The sequence below is a fragment of the Hypanus sabinus genome, chromosome 13 (genome assembly GCF_030144855.1).
Source record: "Hypanus sabinus isolate sHypSab1 chromosome 13, sHypSab1.hap1, whole genome shotgun sequence".
Taxonomy (NCBI): domain Eukaryota; kingdom Metazoa; phylum Chordata; class Chondrichthyes; order Myliobatiformes; family Dasyatidae; genus Hypanus; species Hypanus sabinus.
Window position 1 is genome coordinate 50,803,092 of NC_082718.1, and position 23,993 is coordinate 50,827,084.

The window sequence follows — 23,993 nt, forward strand, 5'->3', positions numbered from 1 at the left end:
GGTGGAGGCCAGTTCTCTGGATGCTTTCAAGAAGGAGCTAGATAGATATCTGATGGATAGGGGAATCAAGGGATATGGGGACAAGGCAGGGACTGGATATTGATAGTGAATGATCAGCCATGATCTCAGAATGGCGGTGCAGACTCGAGGGGCCGAATGGTCTACTTCTGCACCTATTGTCTATTAGTCTATTGTCTATTATTTTTTCCTCTTGTGGAAAGATCAGGAATTTGGGAGTAAATGGTGAAAGGTTTCACAAAATGCTGGAGGAACAGCATGCTTATTCCCCGCTATTTGACTTGTTGAGTTCCTTCAGCATTTTGTGTGTCGCTCAAGATTTCCGTCATTAGCAGAATCCGTGTGTAAAAGTCAGGAGGTGCCTATTTGTGATACAGGTGCATCATTTATCCCGCCTTCGATTTCCCTTTTCAAAAGGTGTAGCAACCAAACTTTAAAAATTTAAGCCAGGAGTGGATAGATTATTGGGAGTGAATTTTACTGAGAGGTTAATGGGAGCAGGACAAGATACAGAATAGAGTATTTTGCACATTCTCTCAAACAGAATTATGAATGGGAGCAAGCCGAAGTAAGTGCGCATGTGCGGCTGTCGCGACACGTGACGGGACGTCAGATCCGCTGCAGCGCCGGGCCGCTGTCGAGTTTGGGCCGTTGCGCTGCCCGTGGTCTGGTAATCTCAGCGCCCGAGCCCCGGAGCCGCGCTCGCTGCCTGCCTGTGAGTCTGTGCGGTACGGGGCGGGGCAGGGCTGATGTGGGGGGTGTCGGCGCCGAGATGGGGATGTTCGGGAAGGGCTGACTGGTAGTGCTGGGTCAGGCTCTGCGGAACGGTGGGTAGGGAAGGGGAAAGGACTGTAAAGTTGGCCGAGACACACGTGAATACGGAGGGAGGAAGGGAGTTAGTGACGTTGGGGTAGGTGGAGGAGAAGGGTTGGAAAGTTTTGACGTTGGGAGGGTCGTGTTGGAGTTAGGGTGGGCAGAGGGAGAGTTGTGTGTGTCTCTAGTGGTTGCCAGAGGGGTTGTGGGACCTGCGATTTGGGACATAGGTGGTTGTGAAGGGAGACTTGAGGGAGAAGGTCCCTGGGAATCGAGGGGAGGGCGTTGAGGAGTGGGATGGGTGTGGTGTGCATGAAGAAAAAGAGTGGCAGTGTGGCTAGTGAGGACAGGAAAGGAACTTGTAGGAGGTGATGGAATATCTATGGAAGCTGAATGGTTTGGGGATTGTGGTGGTGAAAGTGGGGAGAAAATTAGGGATGATGGAGTGCAGTTTATGGCCGGAATGAGCAAGTAAGGCAAAGTGAGAATTAAATGAGGTAGTGAAGGGCTTGAGGAATGATACAGAGGAGGGAGTGGAAAGGGAGGAGGTAAGCAGGAATTATGTGGTTATGTATAGAGAGCAAAGTTTGAATCAAGAATTGACCCTGGTCATTCTTGAAGCCAAAGTCTAACTATGCAGAGCTGGGACTTTTCTCTTTGGAGTGTAGAAGAATGAGAGGGGACTTGATAGAGGTCTACAAGATTATGAGAAGCATAGCTAGGGTGGATAGTCAGTACTTGTTTCCCAGGGCATCAATAGCAGATGCCAGAGGGCATATGTACAAAATTAAGGGAAGGAAGTTTAGGGGAGACATCAGGGGTAAGTTTTTTACACAAAGGGTTGTGAGTGCCTGGAATGACTTGCCAGGGATGGTGGTGGAGGCTAAAACGTTTGGGGTATTTAAGAACCTCTTGGACAGGCACATGGATGAAAGAAAAATAGAGGGTTATGGGGTAGTGTGGGTTTAGTACTTTTTTTAAAAGGATTATATGGGTCAGCACAACATGGAGGGCTGAAGGGCCTGTACTGTGCTGTAGAGTTCTATGGTTCTTTGCCTGCCTATTTTTCAGGTTGTTGAGGAGCAGAGCGGAACCACGCTGCCTGGTAGCTGTGTCCTGAGGAAGGGAAATGGCGATGAGACAAACTCCTCTCACCTGCAGTGGTCACACGAGGCCTGTGGTCGATTTGGCTTTCAGTGGGATTACGCCTTATGGCTTCTTTCTAATCAGCGCCTGCAAAGGTATGAATTGGGTAGATTTTCACGGTTCTGCTACTGAGGTAGCATTGAGTGTTGTTAACTAAGTTTGTATTTACCATACCACATTGAGTGTTTGTGGGGTGCAAACATCTGCGTTCAGGCATTGTTGAAGTGGCCAGCTGGCTCATTTTCAAATTTCACCTTGTTGTAGCCACTTCATTTTGAAAGGGTTGGTTAGAGCAAGGCCCAACCAGAGAGTCTGGAGTTCAAACTATTGATGTTCTCATTTTGTTTTGCTTTAACTATTAATATTTTAATGGAGTGGAGACAAGACAGAATTTTTTGCAGTGAGTTCTTTTGCTATTTAATGTCCAGCATAACTTCAGGTAATGAAGGAGTACACATTTACAAGAAGGTATAGACAGAATTAAGTATTGGCTGATGAGAGAATGATTATTCCCAACAATGAGAACCTAAGCACTACTCAAACACCTCCATCTTGAGGATCACCAGTACTGATCTTTAATTGAATGGCATGTAAAAACTGGCTTCAGGAGCTGGCCAGGGATGGATATTTTGCTTTGAGCTTTTATTTCCCAAAGGGCAGCATTAATATGGCGCTACAGGATTGCTCACCACTTGCTTTTGGGCGAGTTCCAAATGTACTCAGGCTTTTTAGGGTTATGGATTCTGCTTGACTCACTCCTACAATCACCCTAAATGTACGCTCCCTCCATCATTGGCATACACTAGCTTCAATTTTGGACACCTGTAGCTGAGTTGCAGTAACTGCCTACGGCTTCAGTCCCCAATGTGTCCTACCCTTGCGACTTCCATTATTTGTAAAGTGTACTGCAATCAAATCTTTCTGCTGATTTTTGTAACATTTTTTTGCTGCTTCATGTCAGCGTTGAAGAGCAATACAGCATGAATGCAGGCTCTTTGGTTTGAGACCGTGCAGACTCTGTTGTCCCAATTTTCTGTTTGCCCCATATCACTCCAGGTCCCTTCCCTACATGTAGATAACTAAGTGCTGCTTAGATGGTACTTGTACCTCCTGCTTCTCCTGGTAGCTCATTCCATGAACTCAGTTCCCACTGCATGGGAAATGTTGCCCCTTATGTCCCTTTTAAAGACCCCCCCCCCTAAATCTATGCCCCTAATTTAGGACTCCCTACCCTGGGTAAAAGGCTGTTAACTATCCACCTTATCTGCCTTGCAAAATTTCATTTAAACACTTCTATGAAGTAAACCCTCATTTTCCTATCTTCTAATGAATAAAGATCTCGCTTGGCCAATTATTCCCTATACCTCTTTTTCAGGCAATATCCTTATATTTCTCTGTTCTGTTTTTAATCACATCTTTCCTGGAACATAATCTCCTAAATCTTATACTTATGCCCTTTTTTTTTAAAGCTTGTTCTCTCTGCTCTTTCCTATTTCCACATTGTTCTTAATATCCTCTCTTTATTTTCTCATCTTTGGCAAACTTTAGCTATTACTTGATTCACTAACTTTTTTTTGTCCAAACATTTGATGATTTTGCCTTACTGTGTTCCGCTTGCTACATTTTGTTCAATGGCTTGATGCACTTTGGGAGCGCTACAGTAAAGCCACTACATAAATACAAAAAGTGGAATTAATTTTTTCATTAAAATTCATTGTAACTTTTGGTGTTTGTGCAGATGGCAAGCCTATGATGCGCCAGGGTGACACGGGGGACTGGATTGGGACGTTTCTGGGTCACAAAGGTGCTGTCTGGGGAGCCACGTTGAATAAAGAGGCCAATAGAGCAGCAACTGCAGCCGCGGATTTTTCGGCGTGAGTAGTGGTATTCTATGTGATCGGTGTCAATAACTTGTACAAAGCCAATTAATAACTATTACAAATGCTTATACAGGGAAAAGATTTGTGAGAGAATATTACGGCTTTCCTTTCCATTTGCTGAAGTCTTGCAGCTTGTCTGTGACAAGTAATTTGATTTGCTTCTATTGGAAAGGCAATAGAATATTGGCTAGAGATGTGAAGCATAGCTTCTGACTTGGGTCATTTGCCTGGTCAATCCCAGTCAGCTCTGTTTTTTTTCCTCATCTCTTTTTCTGCCTTGTGTATGTTAAGAGGTGTGAGAACTTTTATCTGGGGCATCTCTAATATTATGCATTAAAAAGTTACACAAATTAATAAGGGTATATATGTAAACTTGAAATGTGAGTTGATGAGTCTCACGATACTTCTGTGCCTCATAGAGGCGATTTCCCTTTCTAGCCATTTTTAAAGGTTTAGCAGGCTGTATGAAGAATGTAATAATCAGATTTGTCTTAAACTTGAAATTGAATATTTGTTTAAAACCTTTTTACACTTGTATTTTTTCGTGCATTGCATTATTTTCACATGGCTTGTTTTTTCCCTCAGCAAAGTATGGGATGCCGTGACGGGTGATGAAATGGTCACCTTAGCCCACAAGCATATTGTCAAAACTGTTGACTTTACTCAGGTAAAATCTTGTTTTAATAATGGCAATGTTTCTGCACATAATATTTGCAACAAAAGTAACTTGTTATTTTTTTAACAGGATAGTAACAACTTACTTACAGGTGGTCAAGACAAAGTTTTGCGTATTTATGATTTGAACAAAGTTGATTCAGGTAAGGCGCATTGCTGTACAAAGGATTTCCTGTCTCAAGCATGTAGTTTTATTTTAAACAACCTCAGTTTGCTGCTGAAGGGATTGCATGAATTGTGACTGTACAATATTTTAGTGTTTGGGTTACAAAAGATTAACTGCTCTACAGTAAGATGTTTAAAATGGTAGTTAGGAAATGTCCACACTAATGGAAGAACAGTACACCTTGACAGGTTTTAGCAGCTGGTGTGTGTTCATAATTCATGGTAAACTTGTACATTATTAGGAAGTTGCCAGTTAATAAATGCTTTGTAACCTTTATCCACCTAGAATATGAAGAAAGAATAAAAGCCACTTGCACTTCTATATAATGTTTTTCATGAGCTAGTGCCTCAAAAGACTTTGAAGCTGCTGGAATTCCTTTGAAGGGTATTCAGTGCTGTAATGAGGGAGAAGCTGCTATTGATGTACGAACAAGAATCCATGAACAACTGACCTGTGTGCTTCTGAGCTTTTTTGGAAAATTGGCTGGGGAAGTCATTTGATGGGATGTGAACATGTTAAGTGACCAAAGTGGGAGGGGAGTCGTGTGTCAAAAGGTGTAGTGATACATCCAAGTAGAATTGCGAGCAATTACTGTATGATAGTGCAAGAATAAAGGACTTCAAAATTGGAGTAAGAATGTCAACAGTGAGAATGGTGTGTGGAAGTAATAGGTGGATTTGTAATTAATATATAATATAAGAATTGTGCTAATGAAAATTGTGTTACAGTTTCAGAAAAATATCTGTAGTCACTTTTTAAATATTTGTTTGTCATTCATTCATGATAATATAATTTTGAGCATTCTTTTTGTAACAGAGCCTGTGGAGATCAGTGGCCATAGTTCTGGTATTAAGAAGGCACTGTGGTGTAATGGAGATAAACAGATCATTTCAGCAGCTGATGACAAAACAGTAAGGTGAGAATTTTTAATATATGATCAAGTTTGGAATAACAACAATGTTCATTTAAGTGTCCATCTGGTATGCAAACTTGAGTGTTTTTTAAGAGGTGAACCCTCAGAAGGCAATGGGCCCTGCCGGGCCCCATCTCATAGGACTCTGAAAACCTCTGTTTGAACTGGTGTTCAAAGACATTTTCAATCTCTCATTGCTGCAATTGGAAGTTCTCACCTGCTTCAAAAGGGCAACAATCATACCAGTGCCCAAGAAGAGCAGGATGAGCTCTTATCAACTTTTGCCCAGTAGCACTGACATCTCTGGTGATGAAATGATTTGAGAAGTTACTTATTGCTAGAATTAACACCTGTCTCAGGAAGGACCTGGACCCACTGTAATTTGCCTATCGCTACAATAGGTCTGCAGTGGAAGTGATCTCATTGGCTCCTCGTGGCTTTGGATCACCTGGACAATACTAATACGCATGTCTGGATGCTGTTTATTAACTACTGTCCATAGCTTAAAACAATTGTTGAAAAGGATTCAAAATACATTTATTATCGATGTATGTATGCAATTTACAACCCTGAGATTCATCACCACAGACTGCCACAAAACAGAGAAAACAACAGAACAAGAGAAACATCAACCCCAGATAAAACAAATTGCGCAAATGGAACAAGAATATCAACCCCCATGTGCAAAAATAAATCATGCAAATGGCAACAATAAAGAGTGAGCAAAAACACAGAAAATGAAACACAAAATTGAAGAATCCATGTTCAGTTCATTAGTCCAATCCACAAACCACTGGCCCAGAACTTTGGTACCATCCTCGAAGGAGAGTGGGACTATTTGAATGCAGAGTAGTAAGTGAGAAGAGTGTCTCATGCAGACACCTTCGTCTGGCAGCAGCAGCAGCAAGTGAGAGGCTGGCAGACAGTGCTGAACACTTGCCTTCCGCACTTGCCTTGATGTTTTCTTACTCAATGCTTTAATCAGCAAGAGATGTAGTTGATCATGGGCTTGCACCCCTGCAGTTTTAATCAAAAAGCTCCAAAATCTGTTGTACCTCCCTCTGCAAATGGATCCTCGATTTCCGCTCTGGAAGACCGTAATCTGTGCGCATTGGAAGTAACATCTCCACCTTGCTGACACCCAAGATTGGCGCATCTTAAAGTTGTGTACATAGGCCACTGCTCTACCCTCTTTACACCCATGACTGTGAGGCCAGGCACAGCTCATATGCCATCTATAAATTTGCTGATGACACAAATACTGTTAGCAGAATTTCAGATGGTGATGAGAAGGTATACAGAAGCGAGATCTATCAGCTAGAGTGTTGTCACAGCAACAACCTTCCACTCAACATCAGTAAGACCAAAGAACTGATTGTGGACTTCAGAAAGGGTGAGATGAGGGAACACACACCAGTCTTCATGGGGAGATGAGACGTGGAATAAGTGAGCAATTCTCTGAGAATCTGTCCTGGGCCCAACGTATCAATGCAGCTACAAAGAAGTCTAGACGTGGTATGGCACCAAAGATGCTCACAAATTTCTGTAGATATATAATGGAGAGCATTCTAATTGGCTGCATATCTATCCAGTGGGGGGGGGGGGGGGCGACTACAAGATCAAAAAATGTTTTAGACTTAGGACTACTTCAAGGAGCAATGCCTCAAAAAGACAGAATCCATCACACAGGACACGTCTGCTTCTCATTGCTATCATCAGGAGGTACAGGAGCCTGAAGGCACAAACTCAACGAATCAGGAACAGCTTTTTTTCCTCCTCTGCCGGCTGATTCATTAATGGACATTGAAGCCATGGACATGACCCAACTACTTTTTTTTGCACTACTTTAATGTATATATTGTAATTCAGTTTTATTATGTATTGCAATATATTGCTCCCACTAAAACAACAAATGTCATAACATTTTGGTGATATTAAACCTTGTTCTGATTATTATGTTTGCAGAAAATTTGTCATTTTGAGGCTCGAGCATTGACATACTCAAATTTGTAGAGATGATTTCTCAAAAATGATTGCGAAGATGTGTCCCATTTCAAAATGTTTTGGGAATTGAGCAAATGAGGTGATTAAAAAATATTCTTTGAACTAAATGGAAATTCCAGCTCTAACACAGGACCTATGACTCCCATTAAGACATATTATTGTAATTTTGTCAGTAGATGAGCCAGCTATAGCAAGCAAGTTTTCATGAAGTTTTGTTGATCTGCACACTTCTTCCATTTTGATTGGGCTCCATCTCTGTTGCCCTTCTGCTGTTTGTGTATTGTCTTTGCATTCTGACTATTTCAGGATTTGGTTCATGTGAATTAAGCTAAATTTGGAAAAGACCTTGGTAAAGTAAATGGCAGATGGGGAACATGTTAGTTGTTGGTATGGATGAAAGCAGGAGAAACGTCTGAGGCTGTGAGGGGAAGAAAAAGAAGAAATGTGCAACCAAAATAAGATCTGGATCAAGGCAGGTTTAATATAAGCTCAGGACCTGGACCTGGACCTGGACCTGAGGTGGTGGGTCAGAGTTCGCACCTTAGGTTGATTGTTTTTTTTAAAAAATTCCACAGTTGGAGAACTGTTTTCATCAAATAGATATTATTTGCTAGAATGTAAAGCAATGAAATGTATATTATCTAATGTGAAACTTTATTTTGCTGTTATAGGCTCTGGGACAGAACTAGTATGACTGAAGTGAATACGCTTAATGTAGCTTCATCTGTAAGCAGTGTAGAATACATACCTGATGGGGAGATCCTGGTTTTAACCTATGGAAAAACAGTTGCTTTTCACAATGCACTCAGGCAAGTTAAATTTTATAACATTTGTTATTTCTTAGCAACTTAAATATGCCATTTGTGTAGTTCAATCAGTAAACTTTGAGTTAAACTTACTAAATTTGGGATGAAATGTAACAACTTCATAACATGGAAGGTAAATCATGTTTGATAAATTTGTTCGTTCTTTGAGGATGTCACAGGGAGAACTGACAGTAGTATATTTATATTTCCAGAAGGCATTTTACAAGGTGGCCCACAGGAGGCTGGTACATGAATTAGAGGCCTATGGTAATAGATGGATTAAATGTGGCTGCCTCATAGCAAATAGAGCTGAAAGTAAATGTATGTCACCATATACAACACAGAGATTAGTTTTCTTGTGGGCATTCTCAAAAATCTATAGAATAATAACCATAACAATCAATGAAAGACTGCCCACCAACCAGGGTGTTTCATGGATGTGGGGCTGAAGGGCCTGCATTTCTTTAGTGTATCCAGCCATCTGAGCTGTCCTCTCTTTCCTTCGCATTGCAAACGTCCTTGCTTCATTAGTCGGTTACTGTATTCAGTCCGTAATAATGTGTCAGCATAGCCTTCACAGGGGCATTAATAAATTGCAGGAACAAGTTCATTGCAGGTTGATATCAGGAACAAGGAGGTGGCTTCAAATACAATCGCCACATTTAGATGGACACTTAAATAGATATGTTACAGGTGGATAGAGACCTGGAACGTAGAACCGTGCTGCATGGGAACAGGCTCTGCAGCCGGGATTCTGCTGTCCAAGATGACAAATTAACCTAACTGTGAATACGAAAAGAAGAACTAATAATAAATAAATAAGCAATAAATATTGAGATCATGAGATGAGTTCTTGAAGCTGAGTCCATTGGTTGTGGGAACATTTCTATGATGGGGCAAGTGAAATTGAGTGAAATTATCCTGTTTGGTTCAAGAGCCTGATGGTTGAAGGGTAGTAACTGTTCCTGAAGCTCTTGTACCTTCTTCCTGATGGGCAGCAGCAGGAAGTGTGCATGTCCTGGGTGGTGGGGATGCTTGATCATGGATGCTGCTTACCTGCGACAGCATTTCATGTAGATCTGCTCAATGGTTCAGAGGGTTTTAACACTGATGGACTGAGGTAGATCCACTACTTGTAGGATTTTCTGTTCATGGGCATGGATGTTTCCATACCAGGTTGTAATGCAGCTAGTCATTATACTCCACTACACATCTATAAAAGTTGGAATAAATTTTCAGAGTTGGAATAAATGACTCATTTACAGGCTGGGTCTTTGTTACTCAGTGCTAAAAAATTGCTACCCTGGATTCAGTATGGCAGTAAATTGAACTGTAGTGTTGGGGTCCAAAAGGCTTTATTTTAAATAACTAGCTTACTTCTGTTTTTTTTTGCTTTGAATTTTCCTTAGAAATTATGGAAATTGGCTTATCCTCAAGAGTGAAAATGCAGAAGCCCCAAAACTTATTCGTTTTTACTCTTTTAGATGCTATTTGTAGTCCAGTGCCAACTTCCTGACATTTCCCAGCAGTTACTTTGGGAAAGATGTCTTTGCTTGGATGGGAATCTTTGTAACTATTTGTTTCAGTAGTGAGGAAGTGCTATGGTGGAGGAAGGGTGGAGGGGGAGGTAAATAGGAGGTTATGGATTCTCTTTGAATTAATTGACTTATGTTTTAATATTCAGCAACCATTTGTGTATCTGATACATTATGGACAATTTATTTTGGCTGTGTCAGATCAGGTCAGAACCAGTTACAGGATTTAAGTTGCTGCCTGAAGATTGCCAGTTTATGATCTTATGGGGTATTTAGAAGTGCTTGTACAATACTTTGGGACATTATGATTATTGGTCTCTGATCACCATTTTCCCCACTCCCACCGTCCTCGCTGCAAATTTCCATAGGCCATATGTTGTGATGTAAAATAACTGGTTCTGGTCTCAACAGTAGGGGCCTGGACACACAGTTTTAATAATAAGGAATTTATTTACAAGGGGAAGTCAGGTCAACACAAGCAACTACAATATTTTAACAAAAAACGCTTAGGCTTAACGTGTGGGGAAGGTCGGGTCGGCTGTACAATACACAGAAAGCAGTATGGGGACAGGGTATGGTTACACAAACAAAGAACAAGGGAAAAGCACTACGACAGCTATCCCCCTTGACCTTGGATAGCTGCGGCTCCCTTACCAGGACAAATGATAGACCTTCCCAAGCATAAATCAATGCACTTACCTTCAATGAGGTGGTCTGTAAGAGAGAGTGAGCCAGGGGCAAGTCTCACCTTTTATAGCATGGGGCTGGGCGCGATAATCCAATTAAGGTGACCAATAATTTGGGTGTGCATTGATTAGTTGGGAGGGACCAAATGTTGATTGGCGTGTGGTGTCCTCCAACCAGCCAGGTGGCAGTGCGTCTGTCACGTGGCTGGTATCTCTGGATACACCATAAGAACAGGTGGTGACATTTTTGGGTGCAGGCTACTGGGGTATAAGCAGGCATGGTTAGCAATGTAGTTGTGCACTCACCCTAACAATATTTTCACACGTACAATCAAAGCTTGGTGAATTACATTCCATTTGCATTTGGTCTCAAGATCTGGGTGCATTGTGATATTTGGTGCTTTTTTTTTGTTTTACAGTCTAGAGTTGATCAAATCTTTTGATGCACCGGCTTCAATCAACTCTGCTTCTCTTCATCCTGAAAAAGAAGTTTTTGTTGCAGGAGGTGATGACTTCAAATTGTACAAATTTGACTACAATACAGGCGAGGATTTGGGTAAGTCTTCATATCTTAAGTTATTTCCTTTAACAATAAATTTTACTTGAAATGGCACCTTGCCATTTTAGAGCAGAAGTGACTTTTGCCTGTTAGATGCAGCCAAATGGCAGTTCTACAATCTAGAATTTCTTTATGGAAGTTTGGATTTCTGCCCCTTGTCAACATTTTGAATGATCTGATGGCACTGTTTGAGTCTTGAATTGTTTAACTGGGATTTCCATTCCATTTTCTGATTTACATCCAAAACTAGTAACGATTCTCAGATGGGAACGATTGGTTTCCAGACTGTTTATTGGTCTTCGTGTGTGATACCGAATTGTATTCTTGAGTGAATAGATCAATCTTGGCAAGGAGTTGTATAAGCTGTCTGTTTTCATGTGCTTTGAAGTGGAATTCATAATTTTAATTATGATGCATGTTATTAAGCATTGTACAATTTTCAGACTGGGCTGGGCTGTAGTATGTTTCATTGAGTAGGCTGGTAACAATGGCCAATCACTGCACATAGCAAGTTATTTCTTTGTATCAGCACAAGTATTGAGGTCAGTTCTAAGGAAGTCACACTTCAGCCGCGATAAATCCATGATATTTTGGATTGAGATCATATTGTTACAGGACATGACAAAAAATATAATTTGCTCCATAATTGTGTAGATCAGGGTTTCCTAAACTTAGTTATGCCATGGACCCCTACCATTAATTGAGGGGTCTGAATCCCTGGCTAAGGTGGAAGGTCCTTGTAATGCCTTTTGGGTTTTTTTTTGAGAGGATCTCTAGCTAAGGAAATAAATTAACGGTGCCTGATTGGCACCTGGTGTAAGAAATACCCCTGAAATGAGTTGTGTAATTGAAGTTACTTAGGTATCTGTTGACAGTGATGGTGAGTATTGATCATGCACATTGGGGAAGTTGTTGCACCAATTAGTATTGGAATTTTACAGTTAAAAAATACCTGATAACCTAAACAATTTTAAATTCTACCACTAAGAATGAAGACAGTATATTGTAATTTTATACTGATAGCTGAAAACTTTGTACAGTATACTGGAGTATCTTTGAAAGCTTCCCCTTGGTAATTCCTTCAAATTTTCTAGATGTTACTCTATTTGAAGATAGTATTTGCCGCTTATTAAAGTACATTTGAATAAGTGGCAAATTAGTAATGAGTAAGAGTCGACTGGCAGCTAAGAAGTAGGAAATGGCACGTTGTGAATGTCTGAATAAATTGTCTGTTAACTTCTGTACATTGAAGTTCCTGTCTTGCTTATTATTGGAATTGCCCATGGTTTTGCTGTTCAGACGTGTTGGTTGAGACGAGAAAAATTCCACCAGTGTGTTCTGATGCTACTGTTTAGCACAGTCTGTGAAGAAAGCCCTGTTGCCTACAATTTCAATGTTCTAGACTTGCAATGCACTTGAGTCACGGGTTTTAATATCTTAGATTTAGCAATACCTGATATACTATCTATATTGCCTTTATATGAACAAATGTTAAATCAAATTACAGGGAAGTTCCACCATGTGAATATATTAGTTATTAAATTGGTTCTATTTCTTTGCAGTGGTCACCATGTTTGTTTTCTTTAACAGAGTCATACAAAGGCCATTTTGGTCCAGTTCATTGTGTACGATTTAGCCCAGATGGAGAGTTGTATGCCAGTGGTTCTGAGGATGGAACGCTTCGTCTCTGGCAGACAACTGTTGGCAAAACCTATGGATTATGGAAATGTGTACTCCCTGGTAGGTACATACTGGCATTTAGGTGCCTTTTTCTGCAAATGCATCTTAAATCTGTAGCTTTGTGATCCCTAGTTATATGCAATGACTTAATTTTTTTTGACAGAATTGTTATAGGTAAACTCTCAGATGTATTTGACGTGTACATTTTTCAGACAGCTGAAATACTTGAAATTAATCATTGTGAATTGCATACATTTCACTTATGCATATTTTTAATTACAGAGGAGCTTGGCTCTGAAAACTCTGATTCTATATATGGCACACCGCCAGAGGTAAAAGCATGAACTGTTAACTAGAAAGAAACCACCAAGCAGGATGTGGAGAAGAAGAGCACGCCTTCCAGTGTATGGTTTTGGCAAATGCGGACAACTGGATGGAATCATATCAATAACTCAAATGTCTGAAGACTACTCTAGTTAATAGTCTAAAAGACGAGTACTTAGTGTCTACAAGTAGTAGACCCGTCCATATTCAGTACAAGTGCTTTGCATCTTAGTGTTTAATTGAACCTGCTCAGCAGCACCTGTACATAAAGTATCAGCAAAGGTCTTTTCACAAAGTGCTGGAGTTGTAACATCATGGATTCAAACATTTCCTTTAAGAATGCAATTTTTTCGTATACAAGTTCTGTGCTAATATTTGGTTTACAAATTAAAGCTATTCAATTTGTCATTCTTTCATTTTAAGTGGTCTGCAATTTGTCATCATTTTCAGCAATTTGTTTGAATGTCTTGAGCAGTCTTAAACTGACCCTTGCATATTATCATACAAAGCATCCTTACAATTATTTTATACTCAAGAAGTACTTGCATCCAATTAATAGTTTGTTCTGGAACTGAAAACATACATTCAGGAGTAGTGATGTTGAGTTCTTATGAAAAGGTCCTTGTGTCTGCTTTGTCCTCTCAAACCAGGGACATTAATCATTTGCAGAAATTGCACAAGTTCCTTGGGTGGTTTAGGAATTGAATTTGGTTTTACACCTTGTGTACTGCAGTGCGTATAGGCAATGTTGTATTGTTCCAGAAGTCAGCTTGTTTACATAATTAAATTCATATCTGACTGCTGTCAGTCTAAGCCTGTGAACCTGTAAATCTTCAGGCTTTTTGACCATTACTGAAACTCCTGTCCTGGCTTCTAATGTGGTAGTGACCTCTCATTTTGACACTGGTGCCTGACCCATGTCTTTGTGTCCAAAGTTACACATTGAATCCATGATCATCAAGAGCTTTCAGATTTTTGCTGCTGGCCCAGGGATCGAAGACATTTTCCCCCTCAAAGCCAGGACCTTTCAGCTTTGTGTGAAGAGAATGGGCCTTATGAATTGGTCAGTGTTACTGATCAGCTTAATTCCCAAGGCATTCCCCCTGTGTCTCCAGTTTTCATTATTGAGTTCTGCTTTTAAGAAAATGGTTTGATAAATCAGTGGGTCAAGATATGAAATCTAATTTTGCCTTGACAGTGTACACATGAATGAAAAACTGGACTTATAAGCCATTCATTTTCTCATTTGTGAAGGCTGCTTCATAACCTACACATAGTATGCTGCAGATGCTGTGGTCAAATCAACATATACAGACAAGCTGGAAGAACTCAGCAGGTAAGGCAGCATTTGTTAAAATGAGCAGTCAACCTTTCGGGCTGAGACCCTTCATCAGGACTGAAGAAGGAGGGGCAGGGGCCCTATAAAGAAGGTGGGGGGGAGGGTGGAAAACCAATCAGAGGAAAGATCAAGGGGTGGGGGAGGGGATAGGCAGGAAAAGTGAAGAAGGAATGTAAGGGGAAAGCACTATGGGTTGTAGAAGAAGACAGAATCATGAGAGGCGATAGCTAGAAGAGACAGAGTGAAAGTGGGATGGGGGAGGGAATTACCGGAAGTTGGAGAATTCGATGTTCATACCAAGGGACTGGGGACTACCCAGACGGTATATGAAGTGTTGCTCCTCCAACCTGAGTTTGGTCTTATCATGACAGTAGAGGAGGCCATGTATGGACACATCCGAATGGGAATGTGAAGCAGAGTTGAAGTGGGTGGCAACCGGGAGATTCGGTCTGTTGTGGCAGACGGAGTGGAGGTGCTTGATGAAGTGGTCCCCAATCTGCATTGGGTCTCGCCGATGTAGAGCAGGCCACACCGGGAGCACTGGATGCAATAGATTACCCCAACAGGCTCACAAGTGAAGTGTTGCCTCACCTGGAAGGAGTGTTTGGGGCCCTGAATGGTGGTAAGAGAGGAGGTGTAGGGACAGGTGTAGCACTTACGCTTACAGGGATAAGTACCAGGTGGGAGATCTGTGGGGAGGGACAATGTGGACTAAGCAGTTGCGGAGGGAACGATCCCTGCGAAAAGCAGAGAGGGGTACAGAGGGAAAGATGTCCTTAGTGGTGGGGTCTTGTTGAAGGTGGCGGAAGTTGCGGAGGATAATATACTGGATCCGGAGGCTGGTGGGGTGGTAGGTGAGGACAAGGGGAACACGGTCCCTGTTGTGCTGAAGGGAGGATGGGGTGAGGGCTGAAGTGCGGGAAATGGAGGAGATGCGGGCAAGGGTATCATTGATGACGGCAGAAGGGAAACCACGTTTCTTAAAGAAAAGATATTTGGGATGTCCTGGAACGGAAGGCCTCATCCTGGGAACAGGTGCGGCGGAGATGGAGGAACTGGGAATGGGGAATAGCATTTTTACATTTGGCAGGGTGTGAAGAGGTATAATCAAGGTAGTTATGGGAGTCAGTGGATTTATAGAAGATATCAGTGGACACTCATCTTCAGAGATGGAGACTCTGCTTCATAACCTGAACTATCTAATCAAATTGCTAGTTATTAGCATCTGCCAATGAAACTTGTATGTAAGCCAAGCCTTCCTTGTCATAATTATCACTATAATTAGTGATAATTATGGAACCAATTACAATTCTTTCCCCCTTCTCCCTCTCTTTCTCCCCCCCCCCCCCCACCATTCATTCTGTCTTAAGAGAGCAAAGTGGACCCACCATTTCTGAGGATCTGGCCTGGATCCAGCATATACTGTTGAAAAGAAGGCATGCATGACAGTAGTAATATTTCATTTGGGGTTTAAGGAGATTTTGCAAATTTCTACGTGTACTGTGGAGAGCATTCTAACTAGTTGCATCACTGTCTGGTATGGAGGGGAAAAAGCTGCAGTAAGTTGTAAACTCAGCCAGCTTCATCATGGACAATAGTCTCCCCAACATCCTAGACATTTACAAAAGGCAATGCCTCAGGAAGGTGGCATTCATCAGTAAGGACCCCCATTGTCCAGGACATGCTGCCTTGTTGGAGGAGGAGGTGGTACAGGAACCTTAAGACATGCACTCGAACGTTTCAAGAACAGCTTCTTCCCCTCTGCCATCCGATTTCTGCGTGGTCAATGAACACTACCTCACTTAATTTTTCCTCTTTTTGTACTAAATTTATATATTGTAAGCTATAGTTTTGTTTTTAAATTATGTTTTGTGATGTACTGCTGCTGTGAAACAATACATTTCATGACATATGCCAATGATATTAAACCTGAAGCACAGGAGCAATTGGGGGGGGGGGGAGGGAGGAACTTTCCTGCAGCATTATGGGTACATAGAATGTGAGCAGCAGTTACAATCAGAATCAGGTTTACTATCACCGGCATGCGACGTGAAATTTGTTAACTTAGCAGCAGCAGTTCAATGCAATACATAATCTAGCAGAGAAAAAAAAAAATAATAAATAAAACAATAATAATAATAAATAAACAAGTAAATCAATTACATATTAAATAGATTTTTTTAAAAGTTCAAAAACAGAAATAATGTATATTAGGAAAAAAAGTGAGGTAATGTCCAAAGATTCAAAATCCATTTAGGAATCAGATGACAGAGGGGAAGAAGCTGTATCTGAATCACTGAGTGTGTGCCTTCAGGCTTCTGTATCTCCTACCTGATGGTAACAGTGAGAAAAGGGCATGCCCTGGGTGCTGGAGGTCCTTAATAATGGACACTGCCTTTCTGAGACACCGCTCCTTGAAGATGTCCTGGGTACTTTGTAGGCGAGTGCCCAAGATGGAGCAGACTAGATTTACAACCATCTGCAGCTTTTGGTCCTGTGCAGTAGATATATACCAGACATGGTATATATAGTATACCAGACATGATGTAGCTTGTCAGGATGCTCTCCATGGTACAACTACAGAAATTTTTGAGAGTATTTGTTGATATGCCAAATCTCTTCAAACTCCTAATAAAGTATAGCTGCTGTCTTGTCTTCTTCATAACTGCATCGATATGTTGGCACCAGGTTAGATCCTCAGAGATGTTGACACCGAGGTACTTGAAACTGTTCTCTCTCACATCCGATCCCTCTATGACGATTGGTATGTGTTCCTTTGTCTTACCCTTCCTGAAGTCCACAATCAGCTCTTTTGTTTTTCTGATGTTGAGTGCCAGGTTGTTGCTGCAGCACCACTCCACTAGTTGGCATATCTCACTCCTGTATGCCCTCTCATCTCCACTTGAGATTCTACCAACAATGGTTGTATCATCAGCAATTTAATAGATGGTATTTGAGCTATGCCTAGCCACACAGTCATGTGTATATAGAGAGTAGAGCAGTGGGCTAAGCACACACCCCTGAGGTGCACCAGTGTTGAGTGTCAGCAAGGAGGATGTGTTATCACCAATCCGCACAGACTGTTTAGGTTAGGAAGTCGAAGATCCAATTGCAGAGGGAGGTACAGAGGCCTAGGTTCTGCAGCTGATCAATCAGGATTGTGGGAATGATGGTATTACATGCTAACCTACAGTCGATGAACAGCATCCTGATGTAGGTGTTTGTGTTGTCCAGGTGGTCTAAAGGCGTGTGGAGAGCCATTGAGATTGCATCTGCTGTTGACCTATTGTGGCGATAGGCAAATTGCAATGGGTCCAGGTCCTTGCTCAGGCAGAAGTTCAGTCTAGTCATGACCAACCTCTCAAAGCATTTCATCATTGTTGATGTGAGTGCTACTGGGCGATAGTCATTAAGGCAGACCACATTATTCTTCTTTGGCACTAGTATAATTGTTGCCTTTTTGAAGCAAGTGGGAACTTCTGCCTGTAGCAGTGAGAGGTTGAAAATGTCCTTGAATACTCCCGCTAGTTGGTTGGCACGGGTTTTTAGAGGCTTACTGGGGACCTTCCGCCTTGCAAGGTTTCACTCTCTTTGAAGCCTCTGAGACAGAGATCACAGGGTCATCAGGTGCAACAGGAATCTTCACAGCTGTAGATATGTTCTTCCTTTCAAAGCAGGCATAGAAGGTGTTGAGTTCTTCTGGTCGTGAAGCATCACTGCCACTCAAGCTATTAGGTTTCACTTTGTAGGAAGTAATGTCTTGCAGACCCTGCCAGAGTTGCCATGCATCTGATGCCACCTCCTACCTCGTTCGAAATTGTCTCTTTGCCCTTGAAATTGCCCTTCACAAATCATACCTGGTTTTCTGATACAGGCCTGGGTTGCCAGACTTGAATGTCACAGATCTAGCCTTCAGCAGACGACATACCTCCTGGTTCATCCATGGTTTTGGTTTGGGAATGTACAGTAAGTCTTTGTGGGCACACACTCATCCACACAGGTTTTAATTAAGTCGGTAACAACTGCAGCATGCTCATCTAGGTTCGAAGATGAATCCTTGAATACAGTCCAATCCACAGATTCAAAGCAGTCCTGTCGTCGCTCCTGTGCTTCCCTTGTCCAAACCTTCTTGGCCCTCACTGCTGGTGCTGCAGTCTTCAGTCTCTGCCTATACTCAGGGAATCGAAGTACAGTTGGTGATCAGACTTCATAAAGTGAGGGTGTGGAGTATCACAGTAGCAATTCCTGGTAGTGGTGTAGCAATGGTCCAGTGTGGTGTTAACTCTGGTATTGCAAGCGATCTGTTTATGGTAGTTGCTTGGCCATTTCCACTTTGGTGTGCTGGCTGATCACCTTGTGCCTGCCTCTGTCTTCTGCGATCTACATCCAGATACCCTGCTTCATCCTATGACTGATCAATATTGTGCTTTCTAACAGTAGTTTACCGGACGGTCAACCGGGCTACCACTTTTCAGGTCTGTTCTGCAATTAAACTGACAGTCAAGGGCATGGGTTGATAAACTGGTTTTGCGATTGGACAGGGCTGCTGAGATAACAGCAAACTCGCGGGGTGCTTCCTCTAGTCTGGCTGGGGCAAGAAAAAAACTGCTGTAAGAAGGAGTCGAACAGCATCTGACAAGGTGTCTGGTCGAGATCGCTCTATCCCAAATCCATTCGTGATTGGTTATGCTGGGGGAGAGTTGCGTTGATTAGCTGAGCTGGGCTTCGGAGCAGTTTGCTCTGATTGGGTGTTCCAGAAAGCCTATGGGCGATTAGTGAAGCGCCTGGCTAATGTGATTGGGCGTGTTGAGGAATGTTTACTCTGATTGGCTGTACGTGAGGCAGTTCGGGATGCTGTGATTGGGTGTGTTGCTGCGACTGGCTGTACGTGAGACAGTTAGGGATGCTGTGATTGGCGCGCCGCCACCTCTCTCAGTCGGTGGTAACGATAGGAGCTCGTTGCGCGTTTCTCAGTGGGGTCGGGCGTCATGGCAGCGAGGAACTACGGTACTCAGTTGGGTAAGGAACCCGGAGGGCGATGGTGTGGGTCGTGCGAGGTGCGGAGCGGAAACGGGCGCGGCACAGGCAACAGTTCGCTGAGCTCCAGTTCTGACAGGAGGCGGTGAGTGCGGTGGCTCTCCTGCCGCACAAGCATCGAGTGGAGAAGCCCATCAAAAGGGGTATCACGACGGGCATCGGAATGGGTTTAATGTTAACACATAGTGGAGGCACAGAAGGTGTTTGTTCCGCACACTGTTCACACAGATCAAATTATTTAAACAGTGATTTGAGCTAGCAGCAGGTAAATCAATAACAAAATGCAGAGTAAAGTGCATCAGATACAGAGTAAGTGCAGTGCAGGTAAACAAGTGAAGGATCAAATCGAGTGCGAGGTTAATATGTTTATATTTTTCTTTAGTGATCATATCAATCACTAACGTGAACGTTTCTGCACTGTTTCTACCTCTGTGTATATTAGTTTTCATATGTTTCTGGAACTTAAAAGTTGTGAGTACAGTACAATGGTGCTAGTTGGCCGGGGCGAGTAACTGCATTTAGTTCACACTGGCCAGTGGATGGTGTGCGGATGGTTTTGGGGAATGGATGGGGAACCACGGAAGTCGGCTTTCTTAATAGCTGTTAAAGTTGTTATCATCCAGGAAAGTAGGAAGTATTTTGTCACAGGATCACAAATCACTCGTTGTATCCACACATTTACATGCCAGCTTCAATAGAGTTAGGAATCAAGTGGTCCTGATTGAACCCAGGTTTAGCATTGGTGAGGAGCTTCTGCTTTTGAGTGAAAGAAGGGTGACTGGGCAGTTATTAGCCTGTGTGAACATGACCTTCTTAAACATCTTTCCACAATATCAAGTAGATGCCAGTGTTGTAAGTGAGCTGGAACAGCTTGGCTGGAGAACAATGCGCGGGTCTTGGCGGAGTTGGGGTTTATCTGGCCCATTTCCTTTATAGTACCTAGTTCTCAAAGGTGAATCAGATTGGCTGGAGACTGGTGTCTCTGATGAAGGGAATCTCAGGAGGAAGCCTTGTTGGATCTGTTTTCTAACATTGTTTAATGGACGTGGTTCTGAATGCTTCATTTCACTACACTTCCTGAGGAGATAGGCATGCAGGGCTTTTGTTCTCCACTCTAACAACTTTCTACAGGAACACCATTGAGTGTTTTCTCTCGCTTCTTCATTGTTGGCACAGAAGCTGCAAGACCCTTGAGAGGATAGTAAAAACTGCCGAGAGGATCACTGGGGTCTCCTTCCCCCATGTGTGTGACATTTACTGGGAATGTTATATACGAAGGACCTGAAGCATTGACGACGATCCCTACCACCCATCCCACAATCTCTTTGACTTACTACCGTTAGGGAGGAGCATCAGGATTGGGACTGGCAGACTGGGTAACAGCGTCTTCTCCATGGCTTTGAGACTAATGACCATGGAGGTCTCATCACTAGGACAGAGAGCTGTTTATTGTTTTGCTTCACACTTCACATGCATTTATTTGTGGTAATATTTTGTTTTATGTGTTGTGTGTGATATACATATGTATTGTAGATGTACTGTGGTCTAGAGGAATGTTATGTCAGATGACAGACAATAAACAAACTTCAGCACCATCTGGGATCTGTCATTGAGGAGGATGGGTTTGCTCTTGGCATCAGCAGAGCTTCAAGCCAGTCTGTTGTCTGTAATAGGAGCAGGAGAGGCCATCTGGTCCATTGTACCTGCTCTGCCATTCGATAAAATAATGGCTAGTCTGGCCATGGACTCAGTCTGCCTTTTCCCCATAACCCTTAATTACTCTGCCATGCAAAAATGTTTTCTATGTTTTAAGTATACTTAGTGAGTTAGCTTCTACTGCTTTCCTGAGTAGAGAATTCCACAGGTTCACTACTCTCTGGGTAAAGCAATTTCTCCTCATCTCTATCCTAAATATGTTCCCTGTAATTCTGAGGCTATGTCTCTCTGTTCTAGTCTCACCTACTGGATCAATGTACAAAAATTAAACAAGAGCATTTAATATCATGCACAAATTTCATCTACCAGCTGTCAGGTGGAAAGAAGCTCCATTTACAGTGCAAGTGCAAGATCAGAAAGAAAATCCACTTGTCACTTTCAGAATGTTCCAAGCTACTTTATAACTGCTGAGGAATTTTTAAAATATAGTCAGTGTTGTGGGAATATGTGCCAATCAAACTACAAAATACTGTACTACAAAGTCCGGTTTGTGTTTGTGTTGCTTGCTGGGTGATAAATATTGAGCTGGTTACTGAGAACTACTCTCTGCTTTAAGCAGTTACAAAATCTTTTATATCTACTTTGGCATTAAAACAGGCCCTTTGTTTTAATGTGGAATTTATCTGAAGTAATGCCAATGATGCACACTCCCTCAGCAATGATTACAATATCTGTCAACTCTAGAATTTTGTTCTAAATCTCTGGAGGAACAATAGCCATGATCATCAAAATGGAGCACTTTTAGGAATGCTAAGCAAAATCTGGACTCAAAGCAACCTGACAAGGGGATGATTTGGAGCAAACACTTAAAACCGACACTACCTCTTTGGGGCCTTAATGTAATTTGAGAACACACCTGATTAGCAAGGATTTAAAACAAGAAGTGCCACATTATTTACACCATAATTGCTCAGTAAAAGAAAGAAGACTTGAATTTGTGATGTACTTTCTCAAACTCAAGGCATCCCAAAGCACTGTCAATGCAGTAATGAAGGAAACTCAGTAACTTGTAAATTCATTTGCTCTAATGTTGATCAGCTAACAAGTTCAGGTCTTATTGCCAATCAGAAAAATATTAATCTGTAGATACTTTCTGGCAAAATTTTATACAAGTTTAATTTCCTTGCATCATCTAAACCAGCTCAGAGAACTATCTTGTATCATACCTGTTCAAAAATAAAGTGTATTTTGGGGAGCAGAAAAAATAGGAATCTTCTCATTTGCTTAACTGCAACACAAATGAATTTTTCTCCTCTCTGAAGCTTATTCTGGTCTGCTTACAGATTTTAATGAAACTTCATTTTGTGCAATATTTTCATGCTATTGAGAAAAAAATTGGTCTTTCAGCATCATAATAAAATATACCATAACTTAGAGCACATGATGAGTTGACATCAAACTTCAGTCTTTGTGTTTGATGCCAACTTAAGTAGGATTTTGAACTACACATGCGTATGGAAGGAAAAGAGAAGAATTTTTCTAGTTTCTTCTATAAGCCTGTTATAAAATACACATTTTCTAAGGTCATTATTTTTAACAAGGAGCTAATACAGAACTGCCACAGTTCTACTTTTCAACAACTTTGCAATTTCCCTCTTGTGTACAAAGGGGGTACTGCAACATTTCTGTTTCAGTCAAGGAGAAGTAAAGAGATTTAAAGAGATACTTGTGACATGTATATCGAAAAATACACTCAGTGGCCACTTATTATCAATCATGAAAAACTGGCACTCTAATTTCAGGTTCTTGGTTATTTCTGAACACAAAATTGCACACAACAAACCTGTTCTAAACACAGAGAAGATTTAAATACAATTACAGAATTTGAAAAATAAACTAATGAACTAAAATTAATTTTAATTGCTTCTTCAAATGTGAACTCAGTTTCCTCCTCATTAAGTCTTGTATTTAAAATTTCTGGTATCCCCGTTATTGAGATATTGTATCAGTATATTTTTCTCTCAGTAGGCTTGGCTAAGACAAGTGCAGTGAGGTCGAGATCGGTACCTCTCTAACTGAATGGTGGAGGAGGTTTTTATGGTTGAGGAACCTATTCCTATTGCATTTGTCCTATTGGTTGTACAGTCAGTGGCCACTGTATTAGATACCTACAGTACTTATTGAAGTGGCCGTTGAGTGTACGTTCAAGGTCTTCTGATGCAATACCTGATCCACTTCAAGGTTTAATGTGTTGTGCATTCAGAGATGCTCTTCTGCATGCCATTATGGGAGAGTTATTTGAGTTACTGTTACCTTCCTATCAGCTTGGCCATTCTCCTCTCACCTCTCTCATTAACAGGGCATTTTTGCTCACACTGCTGCTACTGTCTAGATGTTTTTTGTTTTTCTCACCATCCTCTGTAAACTGTAGAGACTGTTGTATCAAAATCCCAGGAGATCAGCAGTTTCTGAGATATACAATCTACCCTGTCTAGCAGGAACAATCATTCCATGGTCAAAGTCACTTAGATTCCATTTCTTCCCCATTCAGATGTTTGGTATGAACAACAACTGAACTTTTAGACTACATCTGCATGCTTTTATGCATCGAACTTCTCCCACATGATTGGCTGATTAGACATTTTTTATTAATGAGCAGGTGTACCTAATGAAGTGGCCATGTGTGTACAGTGAAATGTGTCATTTACATTAAACATGCAGGGTAGCCTGCAAATGTCACAAAGTTTCTGAAGCCA

General features: G+C 41.6%; 2 protein-coding genes across 2 annotated transcripts in view; both read left to right on the plus strand.

Annotated features, from left to right (window-relative positions):
* Positions 1 to 675: 675 nt before the first annotated feature.
* strap (serine/threonine kinase receptor associated protein) lies at positions 676 to 13,627 on the plus strand. Its single transcript, XM_059987606.1, has 10 exons — positions 676 to 733; positions 1,903 to 2,072; positions 3,716 to 3,851; positions 4,443 to 4,524; positions 4,603 to 4,675; positions 5,515 to 5,614; positions 8,287 to 8,424; positions 11,062 to 11,198; positions 12,792 to 12,941; positions 13,164 to 13,627. The coding sequence occupies exons 2-10, from the start codon at positions 1,961 to 1,963 to the stop codon at positions 13,223 to 13,225; spliced, it is 990 nt and encodes a 329-aa protein (XP_059843589.1). The 5' UTR covers positions 676 to 733; positions 1,903 to 1,960; the 3' UTR covers positions 13,226 to 13,627.
* A 5,800-nt stretch (positions 13,628 to 19,427) lies between these two features.
* Positions 19,428 to 23,993, plus strand: part of dera (deoxyribose-phosphate aldolase (putative)) — a 58,899-nt gene continuing 54,333 nt past the window's right edge. Inside the window, exon 1 of the mRNA XM_059987607.1 lies at positions 19,428 to 19,563. Within this exon, the coding sequence (XP_059843590.1) occupies positions 19,533 to 19,563 (31 nt within the window). The 5' untranslated portion in view covers positions 19,428 to 19,532. The remainder of the gene's footprint in view (positions 19,564 to 23,993) is intronic.

Excerpts from the sequence above, each read along its gene's own strand:
- strap (XM_059987606.1), top strand. The coding sequence starts at position 1,961 with ATGGCGATGAGACAAACTCCTCTCACCTGCAGTGGTCACACGAGGCCT. Across the intron at positions 3,852-4,442 it reads GCAGCCGCGGATTTTTCGGC|CAAAGTATGGGATGCCGTGA; the intron begins GTGAGTAGTGGT and ends TTTTTCCCTCAG. Across the intron at positions 4,525-4,602 it reads AAACTGTTGACTTTACTCAG|GATAGTAACAACTTACTTAC; the intron begins GTAAAATCTTGT and ends TTTTTTTAACAG.